The sequence below is a fragment of the Neodiprion pinetum genome, chromosome 6 (assembly GCF_021155775.2).
Source record: "Neodiprion pinetum isolate iyNeoPine1 chromosome 6, iyNeoPine1.2, whole genome shotgun sequence".
In the NCBI taxonomy this organism is placed as follows: domain Eukaryota; kingdom Metazoa; phylum Arthropoda; class Insecta; order Hymenoptera; family Diprionidae; genus Neodiprion; species Neodiprion pinetum.
Genome location: NC_060237.1, coordinates 31,245,177 through 31,272,634, shown reverse-complemented (window position 1 = coordinate 31,272,634; position 27,458 = coordinate 31,245,177). Strand labels below are relative to the sequence as shown.

Below are 27,458 nucleotides of genomic sequence, written 5' to 3'. Positions count from 1 at the left end.
TTCCGCCCTGCCGGCATGGTCGCTAAAATCCTGATATACTACGATGACTGGTGCATAGATGCGGTGGTGGTAGCTGCGAAACAGGATTCTCAGTTTGTAAAACCGCAACGCCTGCGTGCGTATATCCTGGTACATACCTATGCATACATATTAAAGGTTATTCATCTGCCATGATTGCCCATGATACACCATTGCATTCAGAGAGGTGATCACCTGTTCACGATATGCTACACGCAATGCCAATTCTCTACGATTACAACAAATTAAAAATGAAGTATTTGACAACGCAACTCGTCGCGTCCAATTATATTTTGTATGCGCCGAGGCGTTAGAACTGCATGTACGAACGAATCATGGAACTATTATAATACGTTGTAGGTATAGTAGTTTTTATCCCCATAGATGTTATGTATCGTCGTAAACAGAAATACGGCGGAGAAATACATTTTCGGAACTTTCCTTCTGAAGGTCAAGACCGTGTGGCACCAACTTTCAGGTACAACATAATACCAATCGCGCTCGAATTTGCTTTAATGTATGCAAAATGGGTACAAAATCGCGATGCGAACGGCGGCTTGTGATTCCCGGTGAGAATAAATGAGTCACAAGGCTTGCATAAATAATCGACGCGCCTCGGTTCCTCTGCAACCAGTCTGAAGCTTCCTCGATACGTGATCTGCATCGTTCGCATTTGAATTGTTAATACCATAACTGCGTTTACACCTCGTAAAAATTTATTCATTATACTCAGGTAAATATGAGTATTGTACTTATGATTAATTTCCTATAATATTCCGTACTGTGAAATTAGGTTCGTCTCTTTTTTTTTAATGATAATTGATTAAACTTATTTTTCGCACTACGAGCGCACTTCATATTGACGGTGGTGGTACAGTGTAATAAAAATTGAAGGAATTTTGAGTAAAATAAAAATGATTGTTGTAAACTCGAATACTTTCAACAATAAATTATCACAATGGCTTTTTTAAAGCAGAACATTTTTCACGGAAAAGCCGAACTACCCAGGATGACTCACACCAGCCAGCTTGGTACACTTATCATGCCATGAGAGAGGATAGCTTCACGTGGTCTCAAAATCACCACACTAGTTCGAATCAGGCAACAAAAATTGACGAAAATGACCAGTCCCAGTTAAAATTTTTAGAAAGTAAAAACCACACAACAAGCGTTCAGGAAACCAATGGTGTCAATTCAAGCTTACAATAAGAGAAGTCCACTAACAGACCGTACAACAAAGATGGGCATAAAATTCAAGGCCAATGTGAATATCGACACATTGGCTAACAATCCTAAACGAACATCTGAAATCAGTACGTTCACAAAAAAAGGTATAATATAAACTTGTATTTTGCTAAATCAGTCCAAGAATTTCTGCACCTTACAAACACTTCCAGAATGTGAAGAATATGGACAGGCAGTCGGTAAAAAAGTTTGGGCACTAGCTTTGGTAGGCACCGAGCACGAAGGTGTTCCACTGAACGATGGACATAGCAAGTGTGAAGGACTGCACACTCCTCTCATTGTAAGTGGTACTAAAGTTCAATCGGGGGAATTTTCACACATGGTAGCCCTTGGCTGGCCCAATGAGGGACAAGTCAATTACCTCTGTGGTGGGACACTGATCTCGGAACGTTGGGTACTAACTGCGTTTCACTGTACTCGTGGACAATCGTGAAAAAAAAAAGAAAAAACATGAGGAAATATCTTGTCTCTTGAGCTCAGTATCAAATTATTCCTTCCAAAGGGGGAGTCCATCTGTTGTTCGCTTAGGAGCTCACAACTTAGGAAACCATGTAGAGGGCCGGATTGTCGAGATTATCGGGATACAAAGACATCCGACGTATAAGCCTCCAGCTATGTACGCAGACATAGCTCTGATAGAACTCAAAATTCCTGTTACCTTCACAGATCACATAAGACCAGCATGCCTCTATCCAAGTACGATGCTACGCCTGCACAGGCTTGGGCTACTGGATGGGGTGGAACTGAGATAGGTAAATTTACATACCTGCAAGAAACTTGTTGCCTCAACCGACATTGCATTTAATGTAATTTTTGAAGGAATCGAAATCAAATTTATAACATTACAAAATTTTACTGTTGTATAATACGATGCAACAATGAACTCGAAGTTCAGGAGAAGACAGTAACGATGCATTACTGAAGGCACGTTGAGACATTTTAGACAACGTTGCATGCGCTCTGCGCCATAATAAATCAGTAGCAGTTCCTCGTGGAACTGTACCCAGTATAGTGTGCGCTGGCGATGTAACTGGCGGGTGGCAGTCCGATAACTGCCAAGGAGACTCAGGAGTCCCTCTACAAATTGTCCATCCACTTATTAGCTGCCTCTATCAAGTGATAGGCATCACATGCTTTGGGAAACTCTGTGCATTGCGTGACTTTCCTGGGATATACACTAGAGTTTCACATTATCTTGATTGGATAGAAAGAATAGTGTGGCCCGAGAAAATGCCAAATATATATATTATACTCAATATACTCAATTATCATAGATTTATTAAGAAAAATAGTTTGTCGACTAGATTGATAATGTACTTTATAGATTACAAATGGATGTCATTAGCACATAGCAATGTATAATTATTGTGATTGTACGAATGAAGTAGTTAAATCGACAATCGATACAACCTAAGAGCGATCGAAGCTTAGATCTGATTCGATGATGGTAACAGTAGTAATAAAAAGAATACCTCAAAAGAGAAATCCATTTCTCATAATAGTACCTACTTCAAATTCTTCGAATATTTGAACTTTATTAGTCCTCCGATAGCTACGCCAGCATTTGTAACATGCGATTGAGTATTGCACATATCAAACTATAATAATCAAATGTAACACTCTCGCGCATTTACAATATGATATCATTATAAATTAGTAAAGCATATTTGCGAAGCAGCATAGAAAATTTTTATACACGTATATTTATTGGGTCACCAATTTTCGTAATGACGAGTAAAAATATGTAAAAATAACAACTTGGTGCGTTAATTTTGTCTGACTAAAAACTAAAACTTGGAGAACATGTAACAGTCTAAAGTTAGACTTGGACGCGAATATTTGCATCATTAAAACTTGCTGTTTTATAACTGATTTTAGCTATTGAATATTAGTCCTGTGATCTCAATGACAATACTACAAATTTTGACTAGATTATTAAGCGAATTTTAATAAAGTAGTCAAAAAACTAAATGATTATTCTCGAGTGATACAGCAATGTGATAAAACTGAGTTTGTCATGAAAGTTTTGCATCGTGAATTGAGTTCCATGTAAGGCCATCTCCGTAAGGCCCGTGTGTCGATGGGAAAAGAATGTGCCACCAACTTCTGAAACGTGAAATATGCACCACTGATCTTTACCGATAGATGAGAAATGCAATTATTTTCATACCTTCCATTCAGCCCTAGGAATATTCTCCAATTCTCTCTAGGTCCAAAATCGTACGGGTTCTGATACACCCAACCTTTGGCTTTATACTTTTCGGACTCTGTTTTATTTATTCGAGCTTCAATGCTTGTTTCTCCCCTCGTAATTAGGCCTGAATGCCACCAGGCCAGAGCTCCTAATGCTCCAAATGTGCCCAGACTTATCATTGCGGCGTAAATTATTGCTTTTCGTTTCCAATCTTTCATTTGCGTTATGGCAGCCTGTCGGGCGATTTCATCAAGCTCTTCTTGACTCAAATGTTCCAGACTTTCCGTCTGAAAATATTTCACAGATGCATAGTTTTGTTCGATTAGCAACTTGCGATATAAATAAACAAAAATCAAAATCTGCTACTTGTATTCAAAGAAAAATATTGCAATACCAACCACTGGAATGATGAGAGAATTATTTATCCGTACAGGATGCCCTTCCAAATCGGGATCCTGTTCTGGAAAGAATTCTTGATAGGCAATCTCTACTCCAAATATCATAATGAATAAAATTCCAACAACTGTGAAGACCATGTATTGAAAGAAATGCCTGTGATTGTAGTGTCCGACGCAGTTATTCAGCCACGCTACGATTTGCTTAAGGTTATAACTGATCATTTGTTTGATTTTTTACCGTCCGAAAGACATTCAGCTAGCAGTACCTACTTGGCATAGCACAAAGTGTGAGAACGGCAAATGCCGTGCTCGCGCCACTATTTTCAAATATTTTGGCTTCGGTTATTTTTCTTGCACAAACAGTGAACAACTTGACTTGTAATATTCACTGAGAAAAGATTGAAAATTAGAAACTTTTTATTAAGGCCGTCTAAGTGCCAAACTCTGCAAAACGACGACTGAAACAAAGTAAAATGAAAAAGAAAGGTAGCAAGGATACGGCAATGATGGTCCATCTTAAGAACACATTTATTGCATACCGAGCAATGATGTGTTCTTGGTGGTTTCGGCTTGATACACTTTTTGCAAATACTGACAGCCTCTGGAATGAGTTCTCCTTTGGGAGGGTACCCGGCAGGAACAGCGACGCCCATGTAGTAGTGGAAGCTGACGTTTAGTAGTAACCAATTCCCTATTAATATCAATACTACAGTCATCGCTGGACTCTTGTCCCACCAATAGGGCAGCCCTATCCAATAGGCAATTGCGACGATGGATGCAGTCAACAAGGTCACCATTACTACGAACAACTATAGATTTTACGTCAGTCAGTGAATTATTGTGAAACTTTTCAAACAAGAGTGTGGCGTGTCGGAATGCATAAAAATTTTCACCGAACTCTTAGATTCCTTCGACAGTGACAATGATACATCGGCTGATCAAGTTGAAAGGACCTAATTAAAATACTTACCGGACCAAGCCACCCAGCGAAATTATCAACAAACCAGAACATCGGTTCCATCAGAACGTCGCATACGTAACCCCAGTCCAAAAAATGATTGTAAAATAACGACTTGACCACGATTTGAAGTCGAAACCATTTCTTTTTTACGCCTAACCTATAAATGACGAGATGTTTACTAAATGCTGAAATTATACTCAAAGTTACGGTCAATAGACTTGCCTCAAAGCTGTAGGGGCACCAGCGAAAGACCATCGTATATTCGACATTCTATACTATCCAAACGTCTTCGAATAATTGTCGAAACCGTGATCAAAACTTACAGCCGTAAACAGACCGCTTCTGACCCTAACCTTACATGCTTACAACGATCGAACAACTCCTCGACTACAAATACATGTTGCAAAAAGCCGGGAATTCAATTTGAATTGGCGGGAAGGCAAAAAAGTATGAATAAGCTGAGAATGAGTGGGCTATTTTTAAATATATATATATATATACTTCGTTCACAAGGACATTTATTGTAAAAATGAGTGGTCGATTAATCTTTTACTCTTGGAGAATACATTCTTGTTTCTTTACCGTAGGAAAATATCGTCCCTAAGGACGTTGACTGTAAAAACCCAGTAGCAGAGGACTCAATGGTGTTCGACACGTTTCAAGGATAACATGTCCTTCGCTTAATATTGGCACAATCGTGTACCACTACAATACTCGGGTATGAATGGTTTAACAGTTTTTGGAAAAGATTAATCGTTCGATTGGAACGATTGGGGAATCAGCTGAATTTTCGGCTTCGAAATTAGGTTCAAATACTTAACTCGGGATACAGTCATAACCACGCAAAAAATTATGCACAATAGCAACTTGTTTTTTATTTACAAATACAAAGTATACAGCCGTATAATACGATATTAAAAAGTCCCTGAAGTTACTTTTGAACATTCGAATAGCAGGGAAAAGAATATTATTAGTGAACCATAAGTAATATGTTTATTTAAAGACTGGAGATTATACAGCTATGAATAACTGCTCGTGAAGTCATGGTAATGTAGTTGGCCTAGTGATGATACGTACGGTAACTGATTGGCACTCGGAGTATTAGATTATCGATGGATAATTCATAAGTATCAACAACGCTTTGAAATGTTTATTTGGTAAATTTATTTCTCAAAGTTTATAATTGTGGCAACACTTACAACGCTTGATATTACGTAATGTGTAAAGTATTTCAGTCAGTGCAGAAGTCAATAATTTGTATTATGGTGCCTCCTGAAGTAAATGTGAAAAATTCCAACCTTACACTTCATCTGCATCAATTGTACAGTACCATGTGACTTTTGAGCGAATAACAACAGAATTGCATCTTGTTGAAAGACAAATAGGTGAATTCATAGAGAGAAATTAATGGCACATTATACATTTCGTTGCTTTTGTGGCACTGCTATACGGATGTACTTTTTGTGCATGTAACCTATTTCATTTTTGTAACATATTAAATTTATGAAAATATTTTAAATTATAATATCCATCTGATTTGTGCATAATATACGGTGCCATATGCTAGAAAATACGGAAAATGGCATGTTCACCGTTGATCCGTGTATTTTTCAATACAATGTAAATGCACCGAAGACATTTTACGTGTAAATTCATAACCGAGGAAGCGTAACGAGGTATAAAGCAATTTGACGTAACAATCATATAATTAATATTGCTGAAATTTTTTACGTTTTACGAGCAGATTTGTCAAATACGATTTTTAAATCTAATTATACATTTCAAGTTAATAACCGTGTGTATATACATATTATATATGCATGTATATAATTTTATACACGTACAATATACATGTACATATACACATATGTATATATGTATAAATATACTCTATTATATCTATAATTAATTATTTAAATGGTAGTAAGGTACAGGAGAATCACACGAGGCCCTGTCGAAAGAGCGGTTTGCTTGGTCAGTGCTAAATCTAAACTGTTCTAGACAATTTCTATCACTCCTATAAAGTTCGCTTCTATATCATAACTACGCATGGCTATAACCCTAAATGCGAATCAAGAATCGTAGTAAAAACAAGAACACATATACTTATATCCACAAGACTGGTGCCTCACAAGTTATAACAGTGTAATAGTTTAATCATAGGTGTATAATATCAGGGTGGTCTTTGTTTAGGGCCTGGACGAATTCTTTACCAGACGCCCCACAAACCGGTTCCACATAATTAAAAACAATACTCCAATTTTTCAGATTCTTACCTCAACTCTAATCCCTCTCACCAGGAGGATGAGGTTTTCCATTGAAAATACACGTGATTTTGAATTATTTGGAGCCGATTTAGGAGGCGTCTGTTGAAAAATTCGTTCGAGCTCTAAATACGGACCACGCCAATATATATTATATACCCGGGACGTCAGTATACAACACTAACATGAAATCCTTCAAATAGAACTGTTCAATGTCTACAATAGAGAAGAGGAGATCAAAAATGCATCAGATCGATAGTTGAAAAAATTCTTGTAATGTTCGTGATCGTTTCATTCGTGATTTTAAATCGGTTGTAGAAATGCGTATAACTTCAAGTGTTTGACATGATAACACCTTTGAACGTGGAAATGCAATAGGATCTCAGTCAGCATAATTTTTTAAGCATAGTTTTCAAACAGCCATAAGGCGGAGGTGGAGGTACAGTTAAGATATTTTGGAAACCCACAAGACTGTTATAAAATGTCTCTTCCTTCAAACTTGTCGAACTGAACATGCATAGACGTATTCAACAGACGGTGTTACTTGGTAACAGACTCGTGCCAGTTACAGTCGCAAATTTTATGGGTCGAATCGATCCGACTTTTTTAAAAGTACCAATTTTCATTAATGCGGGCTCACAAGGAACCGTTGAGAATTCATTGACACTTTATTAAAACTGCGTCGACTGAAATATTGAAAAAGTGACTAACACATTGGATTCATTAATGCTTATGTAACAATAATAATACTGGAATTATGCAATTGCACATTTGAAAGACTGGGTAGGAAAATATTTACAGGAGAGGCTCGTAAAGTTTTCTGCAGCATATTTATCGGTTTCTCGGGAACAATCAGCTGTCTGAATTTAAATAAAACGCATCCAAGCAAAAATGAGGGAATGCGTGTTTCAGGGAATTTGAAAGACACTAGATGCTGTAATTCTTGCATTAAATTGTCTTTGAACAAGGCTGCGGCCACGGTAAATAGAATTCCCGGGCCTTTAGAATGAAAATTATCGCGACAATATTATTTTAAATTAGAGTACGAGGAAACCTTTGTGCAGAAAATTTTAGAACGACAAAAACTTTATCACGATGTTACTGAGCATATGGTAAAATTAGTACAGGAAAATGTAATTTCACAATACTGTATCTAGGGTGTCCAAGCTGCGAAGAAGCTGCTCATCTTTGGAACACCACTGGACCAATTCCTCGATTGTCACCACACCATCCTTATTTGTATCCATTAACTGTTCAAACGTAATTGCACTTTTTGACCAAAGTGTTAAAAGCACATTTCTAATAACCATAAAAGTTATTCAGGCTTCCAAAGAATGTACGTAGACCCAAATTCGGCAGCTTGCAAGTATAGATTAATTGCAGTTTGTGACTCACGTGAAATATACGTTCGACGTGCTCCCGGGCCGCTAATTGAGGCTCAGCGCATTGGGGCTGCGTGTATCGTCCAAGCATTTCATAAATCGAACCAACAACATCCAGCATCTCGTCTTTGCTAATCAGCCCGTCACCATCCAGATCATAGAGCCCAAATACCCATTGGAGTTTCTCTTCGACCGACCCACGGGATACTTTTGATAAAATAGTTAGAAATTCCTGTAAACGGTGGTTGTACCGTATAATTATTGCACGACGACGAATTATGCGCATCCGTTACAGAACATCGCTATTCCTACCTCAAAGCTTATTTTACCGGACTGTTTGCGCTTCATCGTATTGAATACATAGTGCGCGTATTGACTCGCATCTGGAACAGAACATTATATTCGCACCTTACGGTTTGAAACGAATGCCGCGCAATATCTACCTCCTTGGGGAAAGAATTGGGAAAAAATCTGTTTGAAGGCTTCCTCGTCCACGAGACCGGAAGGACACTCTTGCTTGAATCCTCTGTAGATGAGCTGGATTTCCTTACGTGAAAACCGAGTGGTTGCAGCCAGCGTAGTCAACTCTTCCGGCCTGTGGCGTCCCCCGAGCGTCAAAGCTCCCCCTCCGGTACTGGCCAACACTCCGGTCAATTCTTCAAGCTCACCCTCTGCAAAATGCACACACTTTAACATTCGTCAGATACTGCGATGCTATCTCGGGCGGAAACTCTGTTAATCATACTCTCGCATGGCTGACTTTCGCTGACTTTTCCATCGTGCAGAGAAAACTAATTTTTTCTCGTTGCAAGAATCAACATTGTCATACCAATTGTGAGGTGAAGATATATAGACTGGTGTATGGGTGACAGTGATATAGTGAGTATATTTTTTTTTCACACGTAGCTTAGACGCAACTGTAAGTACGTATAACGTACTGCGTATGTATAGCTGCATGGAGGTCCCGGGCATCCGGGGTTTCCATGGTAACTATACAGGCCCTTGGTAGGCCGTCACCAACGCTAATAGATCAATTTGTATATGCTTAGTATGTAAATAATTCAACGGTCTCTTTACCGCGATTAATTAAGACGCACGCGTCGATTAAAACTGAATACGCGTCCGAATTAATACTGCGACGTTTAATAACGTTTGCGATCTGATGACGGATCGTTGACTGTCCGTACGTGTACCGACGGGTGTGAGGTTGCAAGGTCGTTACTTTAACGATGCATGTTTCGGAATATCGTTGCTTCAGACCCTCAGTATTGTCGGAAATTCAGCTAGTAAATCGCAACAAAGATAACATGTTCATATCTTCAAAAGCCAACTTGCCGATAGTCGTCCTAAAATTGAACAACGATTTATTCCATGACGTTTCGCTACGTTAACGTTACTAACTTCAGCCTTGTGCATACTGGGCATATCTTTGCGATGATTCTGTGGCAGCGCATTCAATAACGCTCCCTAACGCAGGTGTAAACATAGGAACGCGAGGAGAGTAACGGTGCAATTTGAACATTAGCTTCGGGGACAGCGCCGCGACAGTTACGTTATGTTGTCAGGTATTGACTGTGAAAACGGCCGGTGGACGAACACCGAGCGGTACTTACTTGAGCCGCGAATCAAGAGTCGATGAGACACTTACTTTTATCTCCGCGACTCTTTCGGGCTTTCATTCTCTTTCGATTTGCCACTTTCGGTTATCGGAAACTGACAACGAACGGACGATGTCCAACCACTGTGGATTCTCAAATTTCTGCGATCTATTACAATTACAATTACAATTTGACCGAAAAACGTTCAAATACTCGTGTATTTAACACCTGGATTCACTACGTACAATATTATTTCACAACCTTTACCGAATAACAAATGGTAATATAAGAAATGCAACCCAGCAGACGCGTCGCTATAACTCTCTCGTGACGTACTGAGTCGGTATATAGCTGGCGAGCGAAACCAACATCTCCGCGCAAACTCAATACATAATATAATACCCGCCTCGTTACATAACGGATACACGTATACCCTCGCCTATATATACACCCTTCAATTATTTGTAATATAGACTCCGCTACGCCGTTTGTACTATACCGCTCGCAATGTGAGGCCCTATCGATATATTTTTCTGTGCGAGAGATGCGTCTCGTTGTCAGCGAAAACAATAACTATACAAATCCACAACGATCGACGTTGGGGAATTTATAATATCGCGCTTGTCCCAATTTATCGCAATTTCCGAAAATTCAGATTTCCGTAAAAGCGGTACTGCAGAGCCGTTAAAGGTGAATATCTTTTTCAACGGGTTATTTGTTCCGATGAATGTTTGCAGTTATGTAACAATTGAGTGGTTGCAACCGTCCGAGAAGAATAACCAATAGTCAGCGAAGTAAAGTACCGAGGTACATGTACCCTTTTTTGTACCTGTATCTGTTTATAGGTATTATGTGAGGTGCTCTGTTTGCGCAAAAAATTTCCAGTACAACGTGCGTACAGCGCTGGAGGGGAAACATTAACTCCACCGAAAAATCAATTACACGGTGACATTTTCGAATGTCTATTTTTTCTTAAATATAATAAATTTGATAACCGATAACTCGCACAAGACATACAAGTGCAATACTGTATAGGTGTATAACTTTTTCGTATCACTTTCACACGCGAAGAGCAGCAAAAGCAATAAAAGAGCAGACTCCACTTGTATAATTATTAAAGTTTAATTAAAGTTGCCGAAAAAGAGGGAAACATCAGGTTTTTCAGTAAAGCATACTTCTTAAAATGCAGAATTAATTTTAAAAACAGTAAAAACCACTGTGGCCAGACTAAAATCTGCTGGATTTATGGTAAAAAATACAGTTGCCATTTGTACTTTTTATTAAAAACCTTCATGCGTCCCTCGTCTTTTCTTGCGGTTTACAGTAAAATATGCTCTTTCATTCTCTCCGTTCACTCAACGTAAATATAGTACCTGTATGCTACATAGATATCCATTTTGAGTATCTGGATCTGTACCTAGGTAAATTTTTTAAATAGTACCTGCACATAGCTGTGCCTATAGGTACTAGTTTTAAAGTATCATTCACGACACTGCCAACTGTAGCAATTTTTAACTAATAAACGACTCGATACTTTTCCTAATCTTATCGACAAGTGTGAAATATTATTTTCTTACACACACGCATAAACTGTTATACAACAATCTGTCGCAACGTACACACGATATTCGAACGAGGTTCGGCACGATAGTTGCCGTGCAGGGTTTACCCGCCTGAAGTTCGTAGTAGTTAGATCCTATCCGTACCGCAATCTCGGGACTCCGTGGTACGCGAGAAATTGCGAATGTCTCGCGCACCGTTGAGCAGACGAATTTTACAAGCTCCTCCTAGCCCTCAACCCCCCGCCCCTCCCCCCCACCCTCAGGCCGTTCGCCCCCTGCCATCTCGCCAGCAGTCAACCGCTCATTTCAGAAATGTGTGTATTCTTCGATCGATGATTGACAATTAGTGCTCGATATACATAAGATGCAGAGTGGAAATGATATCTCTAATCTGTCGTACAAGGAACTTCAAGCCCTGGCACTGCGGTACAGAGTCCCGGGTAACATCAAGGTAAATTGTACGACTAGTACTATACTGTCGCGAATACTCACCTGCACGATCGTGATGTGCCGGCTGATTTTCGTAGGTACGTTGACACGTAACGACAACGGGGGGCACATGGCGTTCGTGCAATACCTAACGCGTCGAGTTATATTGATAATCGCCGAATGCGGTCCGATACATACGTATATACATGTATATCGTGCATACCGTGTACGTACATGTATGTATGTATGTATGTCATACATGTTTTATACTATACGCGTATGTCGTGGTGACGTTCCCTGACCGCAGAAACAGCTTCTGATCGAGGTCCTGCAAGCCGCGAGATGTGGAAATGAACAAGAAGTCGACAAATTGCTGGCCGATATGAGACAGACGCGCAAGAAGAGAATACGTAAAGGGAAACCGATGAAATTGAGCTTGTCTTCAACACCAATTCACAGCCCCGTTTACGACATGGCCGACGATTATTACGCAGCTCAACATCGTCTGCCTTATCAATGGGTAAAGATCTCTGGAGATCAATTTCATTCCTTTATACAGCCGGACAATATGTTGCTATTCTACTAATTGCTACGCGTCGTTCTTATAACGCGGTTACATTACCGATCGTGACCGCCATGATGGCGATTAAGCCTGTGCGGTAACGAGATGGCAACATTGCGGTAAATTCGCGCAGGCCGACAACTTGGCGGTATTGTCCTTGCGGAACTTTGACGATGAGGTCCGGAAGAGGATTATTAAGTACCGATCGTGAAAGCGAAGAACTTTCAACTGTAATATCTATCTGCACGCAGAAAATGGTAATACTGTTGAAATAATTGTGCGGCATACCTGCGCAACTTGAACTTTTCGTTGAATCAGTTTTCTACAGCCTTAGGAGTGATAAACGAGTGTTTGATACGTTCTTTAAGTGTCAATTTGAATGTCCAAAGGGTAAAAACCACCTCTGAAGTATACCCCCAATGAATAAGAGGTGGAAGCTTTGAGAAAAAAAATACTGCGCGTAGTATCGTCTGTTGATAGCGAATAAAGTCCAAGCGAATATGTCCAATATCGGTTTTTAAAGAAAAATGAATGTTCGTCTATTGTAGCGAGAAATCGCATAAGACTCGATTTTTGCGAACAAACGTAAGGGGTCGCAGAATAAAGAAAATCGGTGAAGTACGCGCGGGGAAGTTCTTTTTCGATATACTAAATGTTGAGAAACAAATACGCATGACACTATCGCAAATCGTACGTAAGGCGCGTTTCGTGTGAATTATAATAATGTAGATCAAGAACTGTACTTTGTTAATCAACTAGGTCGGGGCCGAGGAAGAAATCCCAAACAGGCAAGATGAGTCAAATCGTGTTCCACAATACGAAGAATTTCGCCAATTTCTGCTCCGTCGTATACAAAGAGACTATCAGACATACAACACGAACAACGATGACAACAACAACAACTTAGACATGAACGACAGGTTGAACTCTGGTAATCACGGTGGTCTGATCAATGCCAGAAACGAAATTGACCCGATCGCAAGCATCGCTCCGTTGAACAGCTTGGAAACAGTCCAGGCGTACTCTGAACAAGTCCACGTACAAAATGGTGCATTTGACTACCAAATTCTGGAAGATCCGACCGGCAACGGAAATACATCGATATTGCTTAGGCGGATGCTTCAAGCACCGGTCGGTGCGGATCTGGGGGAAATTGCAAGCCCCGAGGCGCAGGGCTCGAGCTGCCGAATTTGGGGGGGCGTTGAGTACAATCACGGCCAAACCAATCTGCTCGATAATTCTGACACCCTTTCCGCCAACTCGGAAATGAATGGGAACGAGGAAATCAACAACTGGCCGATCGGCTCCGAGTACTACAAATTCGTCAACAGTGTGAGGGATCAGTTGATCCTGAACCCTGGCAACGTGACGACCGGTCGAACTTTCGACGATCAACCGGTCGCTGCGGGGCAGTTCTCTGGAAGCGTTATCAACACAGAGGAAAACGCGGGTGTACAGTACCAGCTGCTTTACGCCAACCAGTTCAACGACATTCAACCCAACTGTCCGCAGCCGTGGGAAATGGTGCGCGCTGCCGCTCCTTTCGACGTGGAGGATTTGACCGACGAAAAGGGCGGCAACTACGCGGCGAAGACGCTGCCTGCGGCCGGCGGTTCGTACTACGACGCGGCCTGCAACGTCGTGGGTTACGCAAGTTCCAGGCCCCTGGAGTACGATCCTCTGCAGCAAGACTTCCCCGCCGAAGAGGGGGCCGCCACTGTTTATCCAGGTAGTCAGAACTGTGTCGTCGATCATTGCGGCAGCAACGCCGCGGCTCCTTCGCGTCCCGAAAGAAAGTTTTACCACGACATGAGCAATGGCTCAGAGATGTATTCGCCTCAGCGTCCAGCGAAGTCGATCAACGAAACTGCCGGGAATTACTCCTTTGTCAAACCTCTCGGTTATTCAGGGAATTACAACGCGACGTCCGATATTCAGCAACAAACCACCGCTGGCTTTGCGCCCTTGATGCAAAATCTGTCGTTCACCTCTACCTCCTCCTGTAATAAACACATCGATAATTTTTCTCAGTTGCAAACAACGCATACCGAAGCAATCAATCGCGCGGGTAATTTTGGGTGTTATACCTACAACGGACCTCGAAAGGTTGACGATCAGCCAACGATCGATGCTCAGCAGTTGTGTATCGAGGCCGGGGGCATGCCGATTACGGTAACGAAGCCGGAAGCGGAAGGAGAGAGCCGAGCTCGGCGTCAGAACAAAACCGTGCTGATGGGAAGCGCTTCGACGACTCTCGAGTCGGACGTTACGACGAGTTTGGAACCTTTTTGGCCCCAGAGACCAACCATCGGCAAGATGACGGAAAATTATCTCGAGAATATTTTGAACTTGAACACTTACGGGTACATAGATTATTCGAGAATCGATCAGACTTCGTGCATCTACTGCTACGCCGCCCCGATTGTTACCCAAAGATTGTTTTCCGGTAGTTCGCCGTGCTCGCAGAAGCGGCGGTTTATCGCTGAGTATAGGCAGCACACGTTCTCACCGTACTGGCTTTTATACGACGACACTAGGACCGGCATGCAAATGTCGAAAAATATCAAGGTTATCGATAAAGATAAGGACGCAAACGAATCCCGTAGGTGCGACGGTACGATCCCTGCTGATTCCGAGGAAGACGCTAACGGGAACGAGTATAATGTCTCACAGCCGCAAGCGGTCCAACTGGATATGAATAATATCCAGAATATCGAACTGAATGGCAATGAGTTGCAAGCGTTTCGGCTAGACAAAGAGCAGATAACAGCGGAATTCGTTGTGGAAGAGAGTCCGTCGGCCGACCCGCCGGAATCAAAATGGCCCGAACAGAACGTCAAGTCTGTAAGCACACGTAGCGACAGTAACGACCGGGAAAATACGCAGTTATTGCCGAATCTGAAAAACGTAAGTAATTAGACACGTGCTTGTCGATTATTCGCGACTCAACCATTTATCGAAATTCAACCAATCACAATCTTTTTGCAGATGAGTCCTAAGGATCTAGTTGATCGGGATGTAATCTCTGATAGCACTGCTACGGAACGGGGCATCCCGAACTCGAAAGCGAGAGACTAAGAACTTTTTTCTTTACGTATTATTGGATCACTTTCGTATTTTTACAAATTTCACCGAAGATATTTTCATCACGCTAGTCAAAAAGTGTCGAATGATAAAAACAGAGCAGAAACAATTGCAATTCTGCAAAGAATGAATGAATATTCTGTGGAAACAATACTGCAGATTTGTTTTAGTTGATTTTTTTCCTATGCCAAAAATTCAGTACTTTTTTCTGAGTATAAATAGAGGGCAGTTTTTATATACCTTTCAAAGGTACCTATGTATTGTTTGTACAGAATCGTGATAGTATAATTCTTGAGCACAATAACAATAAGCTTATGGGAGTAAGGGTATAAAGTACGATCAATAATACAACGATTTTTCTTAGTACCTTCTGATACAGGTATTTGGAGTTGCACAACTATTTGATATCGATGAAACGTTATATACGTTTGTATTATAGGTATTCACGGTGAAATTGCTACACGTACCTATTATTATATGCGAGAAACCGTTATTATTTGCATACTAGGCATAGTGAATCAATTGGGACCACAAAAATTGAAAGCTATTTCGTATAGGAATTCTCTTTCATCAGGTAACACAAGAGCCGAAGATACACGATCATTTACCTGCGCGTAGAAAATCAAACTAACGTCACAATTATCCGTAGATATGTTTATAATATCCGTTCCTATATAACTGTATAATGAATAAGAATAACGATATATTTTTTAAGATTAAAATAAATAGAAGTATGTACCTATATGTACGTACGTACATAGCATACACATGTATTCTGATTTCCATATCCTTTATACGAACTCTCGAAGTCAGGTGATAACTTTTCACATTTCATAACTTACGGCGGTTCATTGTTAAAACCAATTAGTGACTCGCCTGGTATGTCGTCGGCTTTGAATTGGGATCGTAGATAGTTGATGACACGAATTGGCACAGATTCTCGACGTCGAGCCTTGTAAGTGATTTCACTGCCCGGGTGTCCTCTCGCGGTGCTTGTCTTGCTCGAAGATCCTCCGGGTGTCACGTGAACGCTGTACATATTTAAATTTCTGCCAATCTGAACAAATATACCCTTTGTTCTTCGTACTACTTTCGTAATTACAGCTGATTGTTGGTATGCAACCAGCAAAACATCGGTATAACGACGTATGCGTATCACTTTTGGCAATATTTGATTTTCGTACAATTAAAACGTAAGACAACCGGTAAGCCTTTGCAATTACGAAGCGCGATGCACGAACAAATGTGACTCACTGACTCCGGAATCCCACTAAAATTCACTGCTCGTAACATCCGTGGCCTCTCCACAATACTGCAACGTACATAAATACGCATACTCCAGCTATCTCTCAGCTTCCTCGGCAATTAAAACCGCCGAACGATATATGCATGGACGCGGATGTACAAGCGTTCGCAAAGTAAAGTAATCACATACACGCGCACACAGAGCTGTGCATTCGTCCTCTCGAGTTAATGAGGTCCTTCAAACGCGGGACTAATTATTCCGCTTGCGGTCTTCGTGGCTTGTATGTTCGCACCTGTTCGGTTTTCTTTTTTTTTTTTCTCACTTCTCTGGAAATGACTGAAAAGTTGTAGTAGGAGTGGTGAATAATTCGTCCCGAGGTCTTTGCTCGTTGTGTGCTATAACAATTACCGAAAAAATCGAAACTTTGACGTGAGACACGTCCGGCTGTAAAGTGTATAGAAGAAGTAAATGTGTGGGCGAATTCGTGGACAATTATTCCATTGATGAATTTATTGACGGTACCAAAATTTTACCTGTTCATTGCGTGGGAATTTGAATTTTGTCGTTACTTTACGGGGGCTGCTCTCTAGCGCTCTGAAGTGGCTCGCAATGGTTTTCAAATGATTTCGAACGCTCGTCGAGAATCACGTCGTTAGCGCCACCTGTTAGACGCCGGAGCTTCAAACTGATTAGGCCAAAAGCCAGAATCAGAACCAAGGATCCCCTTGTCAATATTGACAAGTACCTGATTACGTTCCAAGAGACGTTTCAAAGTGACAGAAATTGATAGTTCTCTGCGTCGTGAATAAAATTCTGCAGTCGCATTCGAATTTCAACGTAAATGCAAGGTTACTACGGTTCTGTAGCCTGTGTGCGTAGACATATGTGCATGTATTTATTTTTGTAGCGAGCCACCTGTCACTTTCAACCGACTGCAATGCGGTGCATTTTAATATTTGACCACTTGAACGATGTGTTATTTACAAAGTGCAACAAAAAATTTGCCGCGCATATACAGAAACTGGCTAGGATACAGGGACTCATTCCTGAGGATAAGGTAATTGTGTGTTATTATATTGGCACAACAGCTCCAATCCTTCTTGGGTTACAATAATTATTTTGTCTGTCCCTCTTTTCTCTGTTCTTCTTGAATTAGAATAAAATAATGCAGGAAACACGCTTTTCTGTTTACTTCTACAGGACGAAAACGATGTCAGTAACAAGCTGAGTCCGAATACAATAATCCAACTGTTTGCGCCAATTGTAACTTCCCAGCGAGTGATGGCGTGTCAATTTGGCAATTCATATACATCTGTACAGTGTCAGGATGGCACTAACATGGTATTTGATGATTTCATGGGCTATATGTTTGTCTACATAGCCAGTAGCGACGTCACTTTAATGAAGAGGACTCTGGGTGTCTGCGTATCCATTGTTCGACACTTATGTGGACCTGACGTAGCTCTGTTAGTGTCATGAGATGAAAACAAATCAAGTTTAATCAGTAGTGTTACAGCATTCACCTTTCCTGTTTATTCGATATTTGTTTAGATTAAAATGGAACAAGCAAAGAGTATCTCTGGTTTCATCCTTACTGGACGCCTGGATAACTCTGCGGGGATGTGAGCAGAGCATACTAGTCGAGGCTATAGAACAATTATCCGTGAATCCAGATTTAGCGTCCGCTACTCTGAGAGCACTGCACGATGCAACTGACAAACTTAGAACGCAATCGGAATTCAGTAATGTCCATGCCTTGATTTTGGTGGAAAATAAATTTTTATCCTTATACTCGAGTAAAAATTCACTCGACTTGAGTGCCTCTGATATTTTGCTAATGATGCTGCTATGCTGGGTTGCTGGAGATAAAGGAAAATTAATGGAAGATCAAGATCACTTTGACGATGACTTTTTAAGCCCGGAAAATAGCTTGACAGAAGAGTCAAAAGGCCTTAATATTGCTGGAAAATTAGCTAATCCAACGTGCAAAGACATCACGAATTTATTTGGTAAATTTATCAGTATGATTCCGCGTCCAGTCGTCACAGATAACGTTCGAAGGGATTGTATTTATTGAAATAAGGCAGTAAGGCCCGAGCATCAAAATTACATGAAATCTCGTGAAAAGATAACAGTTTGTGGAATCTAGATGTAAAACTCTACTACATTATCTTATTTAGATGATGTTCAATATATTCAACCACACATGCTAGTTTACTAGCTTCAGTTTGATTTTACCAGCTTCAATGTGATGCGTTTAACTTATTTTTCTCCAACTGACAGAACTTTACAAAGAAGTCTCTCCTACAGGTGACTCGAGAGATTCGTCTATCAGCGAGGGCTTGTACAAGTTGGCCGAAGATGATTTATACAGCCAACTGGTACTGCTTGGTTCTGGTCATAACTATACAGCAAATGCGATTCATATCACAGAATTAGCGGATGGTATTAATTTAGTTATAATCATAGAGGCAAGCAACTTGTCAACTTCGTCTGGTCTCTACGATAGTTTTTACTATTTGAATACAATAAACAATCTACAGCTGCAGAAAGACATAGACGAGCTGAAGCCAGCGTTCGATAATTTAGACGCAGCGATAAAGAAATCCATAGACGGGATTAAGAAGAACAGAAATCATATAAACAACGACATTGATATGTGTCAGAGGAGATTACAAGTGAAATGGGAATTTATACGCAAGAAATATGTAGAACTACTGAAATCCAGAGATCCCGAATGCGTTCTGAGAATAGAATCCAGCACTTCTGGATTTACGGATACTATGAAAGAGCTACTGCAGCTCACCTGCTTCGACAAGAACTTTCTGAAGCAAGGTGTAGACGTCATTACAGCTGTCAGTAAATTGGTCAGACAGAAGATCAACGACTTCAGCAATTTCTTGAAAGTCAAAGCTCTTAAGAACTTCACTCTCGGCTCATATCCTTTAATAAGTTTGTAGTAATTTTACGATTGGATTTCCAATGTTTTAAATTTTGACTATGGCTTGGCAGCTCTACTTCCATCGTATTATCTATCCTTAATGTCGTTTTACTCACGAGAACTTCCCTAACCATCAACAAATATCTGGAAGAGTTCCCAGGGCTGGTTCATTTTATTTATGTAGACAGAACGACACACAGGCTCACTGCTCCAACTTTGGATTTCACTAGTCCTGAAACATTAGCGCTTACCAATAAGAAGGTAATATGAAACGGTCACTCAACGATTTGTTGCTCTCCTATTGAAGTAACATATGCAACGTAAGATTAATTTTTGTATTTACCATTAACCCTTTCATTACACACACGTGTAAATTTGCACCAAGACTTTTGTATTTCGTTTGAATTTGCTGAAATCGCCGATTATCGTTATTATGAATGAGTTTTCCATTTTTTCCCCCCAAAACTAGATTCCTATCATTCTAGTGGGGATGTCCTGACCTTTGAAAAACACTTATAACAAAATTGTTATTGATCAATTTTAACTGGGGATATAAACCGCGAAATATCGCTGGCGCATATGGCGCAAGTGTGTTGACCGTAGATGCTGGGTTGAATGTCTAATCGAAGGGTTCATATGTATAGATATGGACGATGGTTGATCATAGCAGAGCTCATTTACAAGAAGGACACTTGTCTGTCATGTGGAAGGATACAACGTTTAATTACGCGTATTTTTTATGGTTTGAGGACAATTCGGTATGTTGTTAAACTACGTATATTTTTCATCGTCAATATCTATCGTATCAGCGTAATTTTTTATACGAAAATTATTTTCAGGGATCGCCCTTGAAGTGTAAAATTCACCCGAATCATCTAATGAAAAATCTCCCCCTGCCTGGTATCATATGTGGTGACTATTACAAGTACGTGCAGCCATATTTGATTTCAGTGAAACTCAAATGAATGATTCTAAAATTGGTTAACATTGTTCTTTCTAAGTTTTACAAGTCAATCAATACTTCGATTTCCCATTCTTCAAGGAAACTTGTCGAAGTCTGCTTTCCAAAGTTATCACCAAACAAGATCAGAATATACGAGCTCTACTGTGTACACTTGGGTCTAGCAACGTCGTCGTGCGTCTTGGAACATTCCAGAAGACTCGCAGCGACGATATGGGAAGTTACCGGAGTGCCAAACAACCCTATTGATATACTGTAAAATATCAACAGGACAGGGTTACAAGAATGCGAAACTAAGTTGAATGGAACCAGAACAAATTCGATCTATTTTTAGCAGCTCTAAGTATCCTCAAGAAGTCACAGAATTTTCTAAGTAATATTTGGACTGTACCAAAGGATACGAAATGTTTTAGAATAGGTATAGAAAACCCGTAGTACGTCTGATATTCAGTTCCTTTTTTCAAATGTTCCGTTTCACGTCGTGTCACTGTCATGACTGAGGATAAGAAGACGATTTTGCGGAAGGATATTATACAAATTTCGCAATTGAAGAAATCCCGTTACTTTGGGATTCGTACGTGCGCGGTCGCAAAGATAAATGAGAAAATGTTCAAGTGAAAAATGATATCCACATTAACAGCACACATTCCGTATTGATGCAGTATTTTAAAAATACCCATGTTTTAATCATCATGTTGAAGTTAGTAACGTTATCGTAACGATTCAGTAAACCGTAATAAAACGAAACGTACACATATTTTGAAATCTTAGTTCCTTCGTTATCCAGTCATTGTAATAACAAGGAAATAGTGTTTTCTCCCCAATTTGTCATCACGATAATTTTACTAACTCAAACCCCGTTTTTAATCGTTATTGTACAATTTATTGCTATTATACCCGTGTACCTGTTTTATCGTATGTTCTTTTAAAAATTAAACGTATTTATCTCGGACCTGCAGTAAAATAATCGGCTTCCTAAGTAATTAGCGATAAACATTTTATTTTTATTATATTCTAATGACGTGTAAAACACTCGCCAGTAAAACAGAAATTTCGTGAGTGTGAGATTGTTTTTTAATCACTTATCAGACCGATGTGCTAATAGTAAGTCTGCCTTGTTTCAATAAATTGGAAACCCTTTCTATAGATATATTATTTTGCAAGACTGAAGTAAAATATGTTACAACAATATGCTTTTGCGAATGTAAATACTATACACGTTTATGACATTTATACTAGACATATTTTCACTTGCAGCTCAAACTGGGGAGTTAATATTAACGAACTTAGACATCGGCAAAGTTCTCCCTGAATGAATTGATCGTCAGGTAGAATAATGATGTATACATTATACGGATTTATTATCACGCGAGAAAGTACAAGAATAGATTTGATAACGTCTGACATTTTTAAGCAATGCGACGGTAATAAATATTCGATATCATCGTATGGCGGCATGTTTGTATGTAATCCTACGATTACCATCAGTCATTGCTCATTAGTATTGTGGAAAAGTTTTAGACAAAATAAGCAAAATACATTATTTTTATTATTTTGACATTAAATTGTTAATTCAATGAAGATAATTACAAGTACACAAGCAGAATACACTTATATTGCGTTCAACATTGATATGAACGTGGTAGATAGGTGTTTTCTATTTATTTACTCGATTGGAATATAATCACATACAATGCAAAAATTAGGTTTTTCGTTTCAAGCGAGAGTTAGAAATTTTAAATTACCAAGTTTCTACGCTTTTGGTATTTTCCTGTTATCAATAAAAACAATTGTGCAAAAAGGACCATACTTATGTATCAAGTTTTATACTTCATCCAAGCTATTTGTAAAAAAACAACAGACAGTAAACCAGTCTGTTACTTAGTACAAGTGTGTCTTCATATTTGTTTGCATTTATAGAACGGAATTTCTTGCTAGCTCACTTTTTTTCTTGCAACAAAGTTCTAAAATTTGCAAATTAACTTTACAGAATCTTCGATATTAATCCCGTTTGACTCGCCTTCATCATAATGATACGAAATTAAGTAGATCGTACTATACATAGAATATCCAAGCAATCTCAATTAGGATAAGTTTGGTCTATCACTCGCGAACGAGAAAAAAATTCCGAAGTCATGTGATTGTTCTTCTTTTTATTTAAGGAAAAAAAAATAACATTGTGGTACCATGGGTAAATCCAGCATAGAACTTACTAAATCGTATGCGTCAAACGAATAAATATGACTCAGAGCGATGAATTGCGGGAATATTTTTTCACAAATATAGTTTACTTAATGTGATTTACAATCAGATCGTTTGAGAGTCATTTACTTATTAGTGATTTCATTGTATGCCAATGTCTCTGCCACGCTTACATAATTCTGTACCATTTGTGCTCGTATTATTTATACATAACATGGTTTAAATATTTGCAAGATTATCAGTTACTCAGTACTCCTGCGAATCCGAGGATTGGATAGTATTAGCGTCGTTTGATTTACGGGTGACCTGACTGTACGATAAAGTAGAAACAGGGCATTCTAACTTCGCGACCACATTTGGTTGGTGTTGTTCAGTCGGTGTTTGGCTGTGTGAGGCTGTTCTCGGTTTCCCTCGACGCGCTTTTTTAGATCCAAAACTTGAGTCTAATGTTTCGGATTGATTACCAATGTTACGACCGTACCCCCGGCCTAGATTTGAATTTGAATCGTTATGGTCTACGTGGTTTACAAACATTAAGCATTCGGGACTTGAACTTGATTCTTTGGACATTGATCTGCTATCTTTGTTTAGGCTTTTCTCAGTCATATCTATATTCGTAACTGCTACTGAAACAGCCAAGGGATCTTGAACTCTACTCGTATTTGGTTTTGATGAGTCAGGATTAAACTTTCCCTTTGTGCCATCTTGATTGAAATTATTTGGGTTAACGTTAACACTTTTCTGCGCCTGAATTACAAGATTCCTCTGCTTGTTGGTATACGAGGCCTGCCTCTATGAATAAAAAGATGAGAAGGTTGAAAATCTGTTTAATTCTAATCACAGCCCCCTCTTGAAAAGCTCAATAGGATTTGAGAGAAAACAATACGATAATCAATAATGTCACAGAATGGGATTCAAAGACACAACGCAAAATGATATTTTCTATAACACTTCATCAGAGTCTACCATTTCCTATCGAACTTTTTCAGTAGGGGTAAAAACCTGTACATCCATACGTTAAATAAATGCGTACCTGTACCATAGACTGATTTCTAACAGCATAGCTGTCGTCATTGAAGATATCGATTAATTCGTCTCGCAATCTGTCGGCAGATAGCTTGGATTCTAGCTTTTTTTTCTCTCTCTCTTGCTCATTTTTTTCCCACCGACAGTTCAGATTTCCCAGACAGAAAGTTTCTCGCTCTCTCGTCTTACTGGATAACTTTTTAGCGAGTATCTTTGTTTGTAATTGCCATACTTTGTTTTCTAACTGCGCAACCTCTCTGTCTGAAGCAGATAGTTTTGGGATTAAATGTTCCAGATAATCCTCGGCTGCTTTCTGAATGCACGTCACCAATTCTGTTCCAGGAGTTTTCACCACATCTAATCTGAAGTAAAAATGTTCTTCATTAAATGCACGGATCGCGGATCCGATGATCACACTTTCTGAAAGAGGGATAATGACATATAATTTTTGAAATATGAACACATTCTTTTCATACTTTAGGGATTTGATGATTTTCGTAAATGCATCAGTTTCAGACAGAGATTTCTGTAGAGGTGTGGGTTTATAATCTGATCCATCCGGGCGAGAAGAATCGTCACCCAAGTTATTTATTCTCAATGGTATTGGCACAAAATCACTGAAACAGCAAACAGTATGAATAAATACTGTGATTTTATAAGTTTATGTGAAATTGAAAAAGAACTGGTTCCAATTAAATGTCCTGTAGAATTAATTGCGTGCAACATCGAGCTTCTGAAAACTTGCACGTTTTAATAATCTGTACGAGAGTCCACTCTATGCGTTAAATTTGGGTATTACCCGTTTTTGTAGCGAAGAAAAACATGTCTAAACTTGTGCGTTCCACCCCGATTCGATACAGAGGTGTTGAGAAGGCACATGGTAAAGTATTCGTGATTCCTAGCATCGCTGTTGAAAAGAGTCGATCTAAGTTCCTTATGTAAAATTTTATCCTGTAGGGTGGGTACAAGGGATCCATTTCTCCTGAATCGAAACCATCCAACGATGTGTTTGCTCTTATCGCGGATGAATGCTTTCAGTTTTTCCTTATCCACATGACCTATGCCGTTGTAGAGCGAATTTGTCGATGGATAGGTAATAATCGTGTTTATATCTGTAAAAGTAACAGCAATCTTGCAATCCTTCGTAATGTATAAGCATTTGAGTATCAAAATTTATAGTTGAAATGTCGCTTTCGATCCGAGTCGAGAGTGAATGCGCAAAATGTAAGTGTACCATTTGTGGAAAAACAATTGAAATTGCAGTGACCTACCGACATGTGTTTTTATGTTTTCAACTTGTCTGTCGGAATCAGTGACATTTTTGGTAACATAGACAAGAACTTCTCCCACCAGGAAGCCAATCTGTAGAAATACAAAAGAGAGTCAGAGTAATGAAACACGCTTGAAACATAATATTGAGGATATGAGAAAAACATTTTATATAGCCGAAACGTCACATGCAAAGAGGTTATGATACTGGCTACGTTGAAATCTCCAATTTAACAGCACATAGACCTTGACTACTTACAACATATCGTTGCAAATTATTGTGTGGAATAATTTAGGGCTATTTCTTATTACCTGATCGCCCATACTTCGCACATTTTCGTATAAAAGCAAAGATAGGGCTGCCCCTGACACCGTGACAAGCGATCCGTTCTCTGCCATGTTTGAAGGACGCTGAATGAGCCCGTCTTGCGCGCGCATTATTTATTGCATACAAATTTCTCACCGTGTGCAGCCAATCGTTATAATCCCACGGTTGATTCTATGTTGGAATGGAATTTCTTGCATATCGAAAAAACTACTCTGATTCCATGAAGAGAAAACGCGAATGTAATATATGTCAATCAAGAGTCAAAAAGGTTGCCCCGGCGGGGATTTGAACCCCGGTCTCCCAAGATTATTCGGATAAGTCGGGCGTAATTACCACTATACTACCGAGGACAATTTTGGAAGGCGCAAACAAAGCTAATCAACGGCTCAAGGGATGCGTTTCACTGTCGTTGCGATGAACTTTACACGAATGTTGACTAATAACCAGCTTTTTGTCTTACATTTACAGGTAGCACGTTACCTAAGATGTTGTAAATACGTTCCAATGACGTATAACGTGGCAGGTGTCTGTCGCGGTCGGTGCGATTTTTATTCGTCATTTGACAGTATGAAAGATTAAAAAATGACGTAATGCAAGATTGTGCGCATGAACTGACTGAGAAACTCTACGTTGAGTTAAATACAGTCTCGTTGACGTTTGTCAAAAAGATGTTTTGACACTCCGTTGTAGATGTTTTATACTGTACTGATGGAATCTCCACAGATTACGAAATGAGTCGAGAAATCGACGACCAATAGTAATTCACCTTGACCACAGGTGTAGATGTAGGAAATAAAAAAGAATTTGCATCGGCCGGGAATCGAACCCGGGCCGCCCGCGTGGCAGGCGAGCATTCTACCACTGAACCACCGATGCCTTGAGAACGTTGCCGACGTTGCATTTACATGTCCATATGTTAATATTCTGATTTGGGATTACTGACAGCCGGCAGAATAATGCAAGTCGTGGAGAGCAAAATGTGTGTTCGCATGTCGCCTGTCCGTTTTACTGATTTTGTGACGCACTGCATGTAACTGCAAGAAAAATGAAATCTAGGATAGCCGAAGGTAATAGTCCAGTCCTTATATCCAAAAAACCAACCCTACCCGTGAATAATTATTTAGTGAATTTTTTTTTCACAGCTGTCTCGAGGGGGGGGGTCACTGTCACACAAATCATGCTTATGCGTATATTCGAAAAATGGTTTTTAGTCTATAATGACTGGACTATAAGGTGAGTCCTGTTTGTGGGCCATGTACTCTGTTTGTTACAGGTACTGCAAAGTAAATTTGTGTTTGGGGAATGAAAAAAAATTGTCAGAAGTGGGATTCGAACCCACGCCCACAGAAGTGGACTGCGACCTGAACGCAGCGCCTTAGACCGCTCGGCCATCCTGACGTACGCTTCCAAACGTTTGTAATGTTTATATGATAACGGTGTACCTTATAAGGCCATCCTTATACATTTCGGCAAGTTTCAGAATTGTCGCTTGGTTAAATGTAATTCGAGTTGTTTAGATGTTTTATACTAGACAACAGCCCTCTTCTTGCATGAACCTAAAAATGAAGCGTGTCCTTCTCAGGATAAAATGTCGAAGCTTGTACAGAATATACAGTAATTATAGAAATCTACATGTATGGTCGAAATGGTTTTGACATTCCGTTTGGATGACGGTACAATCAATGCAGATTCTCTGTGCGTACCGAATAAATTCAGCAGGCGTGAACAAATTGACAATAAATCACACGGGGAATATGCACGAGCGGCCTGTCAAAAGGCAAAGTCTTG

The 27,458-nt window shown here is 39.7% G+C and overlaps 6 protein-coding genes and 2 non-coding genes across 20 annotated transcripts; 3 read left to right on the top strand and 5 right to left on the bottom strand.

The window, feature by feature from the left end:
• Positions 1-1,214: 1,214 nt before the first annotated feature.
• Positions 1,215-2,625, top strand: LOC124222349 (serine protease snake). Its single transcript, XM_046633170.2, is given in 5 exon segments — positions 1,215-1,349; positions 1,416-1,692; positions 1,772-1,953; positions 1,956-2,015; positions 2,159-2,625. Coding segments are annotated over 5 exon segments (1,077 nt in total). The 5' UTR covers positions 1,215-1,258.
• LOC124220897 (palmitoyltransferase ZDHHC16B) lies at positions 2,565-5,248 on the bottom strand. Of its 4 annotated transcripts, none has more exons than XM_046630311.2 (6): positions 5,039-5,248; positions 4,826-4,973; positions 4,355-4,664; positions 3,856-4,046; positions 3,434-3,744; positions 2,565-3,366 (listed from the first exon to the last, which is right to left on the bottom strand). In XM_046630311.2, the coding sequence occupies exons 1-6, from the start codon at positions 5,083-5,085 to the stop codon at positions 3,279-3,281; spliced, it is 1,095 nt and encodes a 364-aa protein (XP_046486267.1). In that variant the 5' UTR covers positions 5,086-5,248; the 3' UTR covers positions 2,565-3,278. The 4 variants fall into 4 exon arrangements, with proteins under 4 accessions (XP_046486267.1, XP_046486266.1, XP_046486268.1 ...); XM_046630310.2 differs by having other exon boundaries at positions 2,565-3,369; positions 5,039-5,217; XM_046630312.2 differs by having other exon boundaries at positions 2,565-3,369; positions 4,826-4,968; positions 5,039-5,216.
• Positions 5,249-7,729: 2,481 nt separating this feature from the next.
• Positions 7,730-16,964, bottom strand: LOC124220899 (A-type potassium channel modulatory protein KCNIP2). 3 transcript variants are annotated; one of them, XM_046630316.2, is made up of 5 exons: positions 16,574-16,964; positions 8,906-9,133; positions 8,775-8,845; positions 8,476-8,694; positions 7,730-8,330 (listed from the first exon to the last, which is right to left on the bottom strand). In XM_046630316.2, exons 1-5 carry the CDS (start codon positions 16,734-16,736, stop codon positions 8,220-8,222), a joined length of 792 nt encoding a protein of 263 aa, XP_046486272.1. In that variant the 5' UTR covers positions 16,737-16,964; the 3' UTR covers positions 7,730-8,219. The 3 variants fall into 3 exon arrangements, with proteins under 3 accessions (XP_046486272.1, XP_046486274.1, XP_046486273.1); XM_046630318.2 differs by lacking the exon at positions 16,574-16,964 and adding an exon at positions 10,111-10,415; XM_046630317.2 differs by lacking the exon at positions 16,574-16,964 and adding an exon at positions 9,401-10,060.
• Positions 8,999-16,454, top strand: LOC124220886 (uncharacterized). Of its 4 annotated transcripts, none has more exons than XM_069137008.1 (4): positions 8,999-9,341; positions 12,359-12,571; positions 13,373-15,520; positions 15,602-16,454. In XM_069137008.1, the coding sequence occupies exons 1-4, from the start codon at positions 9,324-9,326 to the stop codon at positions 15,689-15,691; spliced, it is 2,469 nt and encodes an 822-aa protein (XP_068993109.1). In that variant the 5' UTR covers positions 8,999-9,323; the 3' UTR covers positions 15,692-16,454. The 4 variants fall into 4 exon arrangements, with proteins under 4 accessions (XP_068993109.1, XP_068993110.1, XP_046486244.1 ...); XM_046630288.2 differs by lacking the exon at positions 8,999-9,341 and adding an exon at positions 11,916-12,073; XM_046630290.2 differs by lacking the exon at positions 8,999-9,341 and adding an exon at positions 12,088-12,149.
• A 354-nt stretch (positions 16,965-17,318) lies between the features above and the next one.
• Positions 17,319-22,635, top strand: HPS1 (Hermansky-Pudlak syndrome 1 protein). 4 transcript variants are annotated; one of them, XM_046631200.2, is made up of 9 exons: positions 17,333-17,780; positions 17,851-18,000; positions 18,144-18,409; positions 18,495-18,952; positions 19,254-19,881; positions 20,001-20,145; positions 20,529-20,642; positions 20,724-20,809; positions 20,927-22,635. In XM_046631200.2, exons 2-9 carry the CDS (start codon positions 17,881-17,883, stop codon positions 21,102-21,104), a joined length of 1,995 nt encoding a protein of 664 aa, XP_046487156.1. In that variant the 5' UTR covers positions 17,333-17,780; positions 17,851-17,880; the 3' UTR covers positions 21,105-22,635. The 4 variants fall into 4 exon arrangements, 3 of the variants coding, with proteins under 3 accessions (XP_046487158.1, XP_046487156.1, XP_046487155.1); XM_046631199.2 differs by having other exon boundaries at positions 17,334-18,000; XM_046631202.2 differs by lacking the exon at positions 20,001-20,145 and having other exon boundaries at positions 17,328-18,000; positions 19,254-19,798.
• Positions 22,636-22,978: 343 nt separating this feature from the next.
• On the bottom strand, positions 22,979-25,765 carry LOC124221316 (BRISC complex subunit FAM175B). Of its 2 annotated transcripts, none has more exons than XM_046631203.2 (6): positions 25,655-25,765; positions 25,345-25,435; positions 24,873-25,185; positions 24,550-24,690; positions 24,081-24,435; positions 22,979-23,839 (listed from the first exon to the last, which is right to left on the bottom strand). In XM_046631203.2, exons 1-6 carry the CDS (start codon positions 25,739-25,741, stop codon positions 23,294-23,296), a joined length of 1,533 nt encoding a protein of 510 aa, XP_046487159.1. In that variant the 5' UTR covers positions 25,742-25,765; the 3' UTR covers positions 22,979-23,293. The 2 variants fall into 2 exon arrangements, with proteins under 2 accessions (XP_046487159.1, XP_046487160.1); XM_046631204.2 differs by having other exon boundaries at positions 24,087-24,435.
• Positions 25,766-26,475: 710 nt separating this feature from the next.
• TRNAG-GCC (transfer RNA glycine (anticodon GCC)) lies at positions 26,476-26,546 on the bottom strand. The gene has a single exon. It is a non-coding gene; the product is annotated as a tRNA-Gly (tRNA).
• A 438-nt stretch (positions 26,547-26,984) lies between these two features.
• On the bottom strand, positions 26,985-27,068 carry TRNAL-CAG (transfer RNA leucine (anticodon CAG)). Its single transcript has one exon. It is a non-coding gene; the product is annotated as a tRNA-Leu (tRNA).
• Between the last annotated feature and the right edge of the window lie 390 nt (positions 27,069-27,458).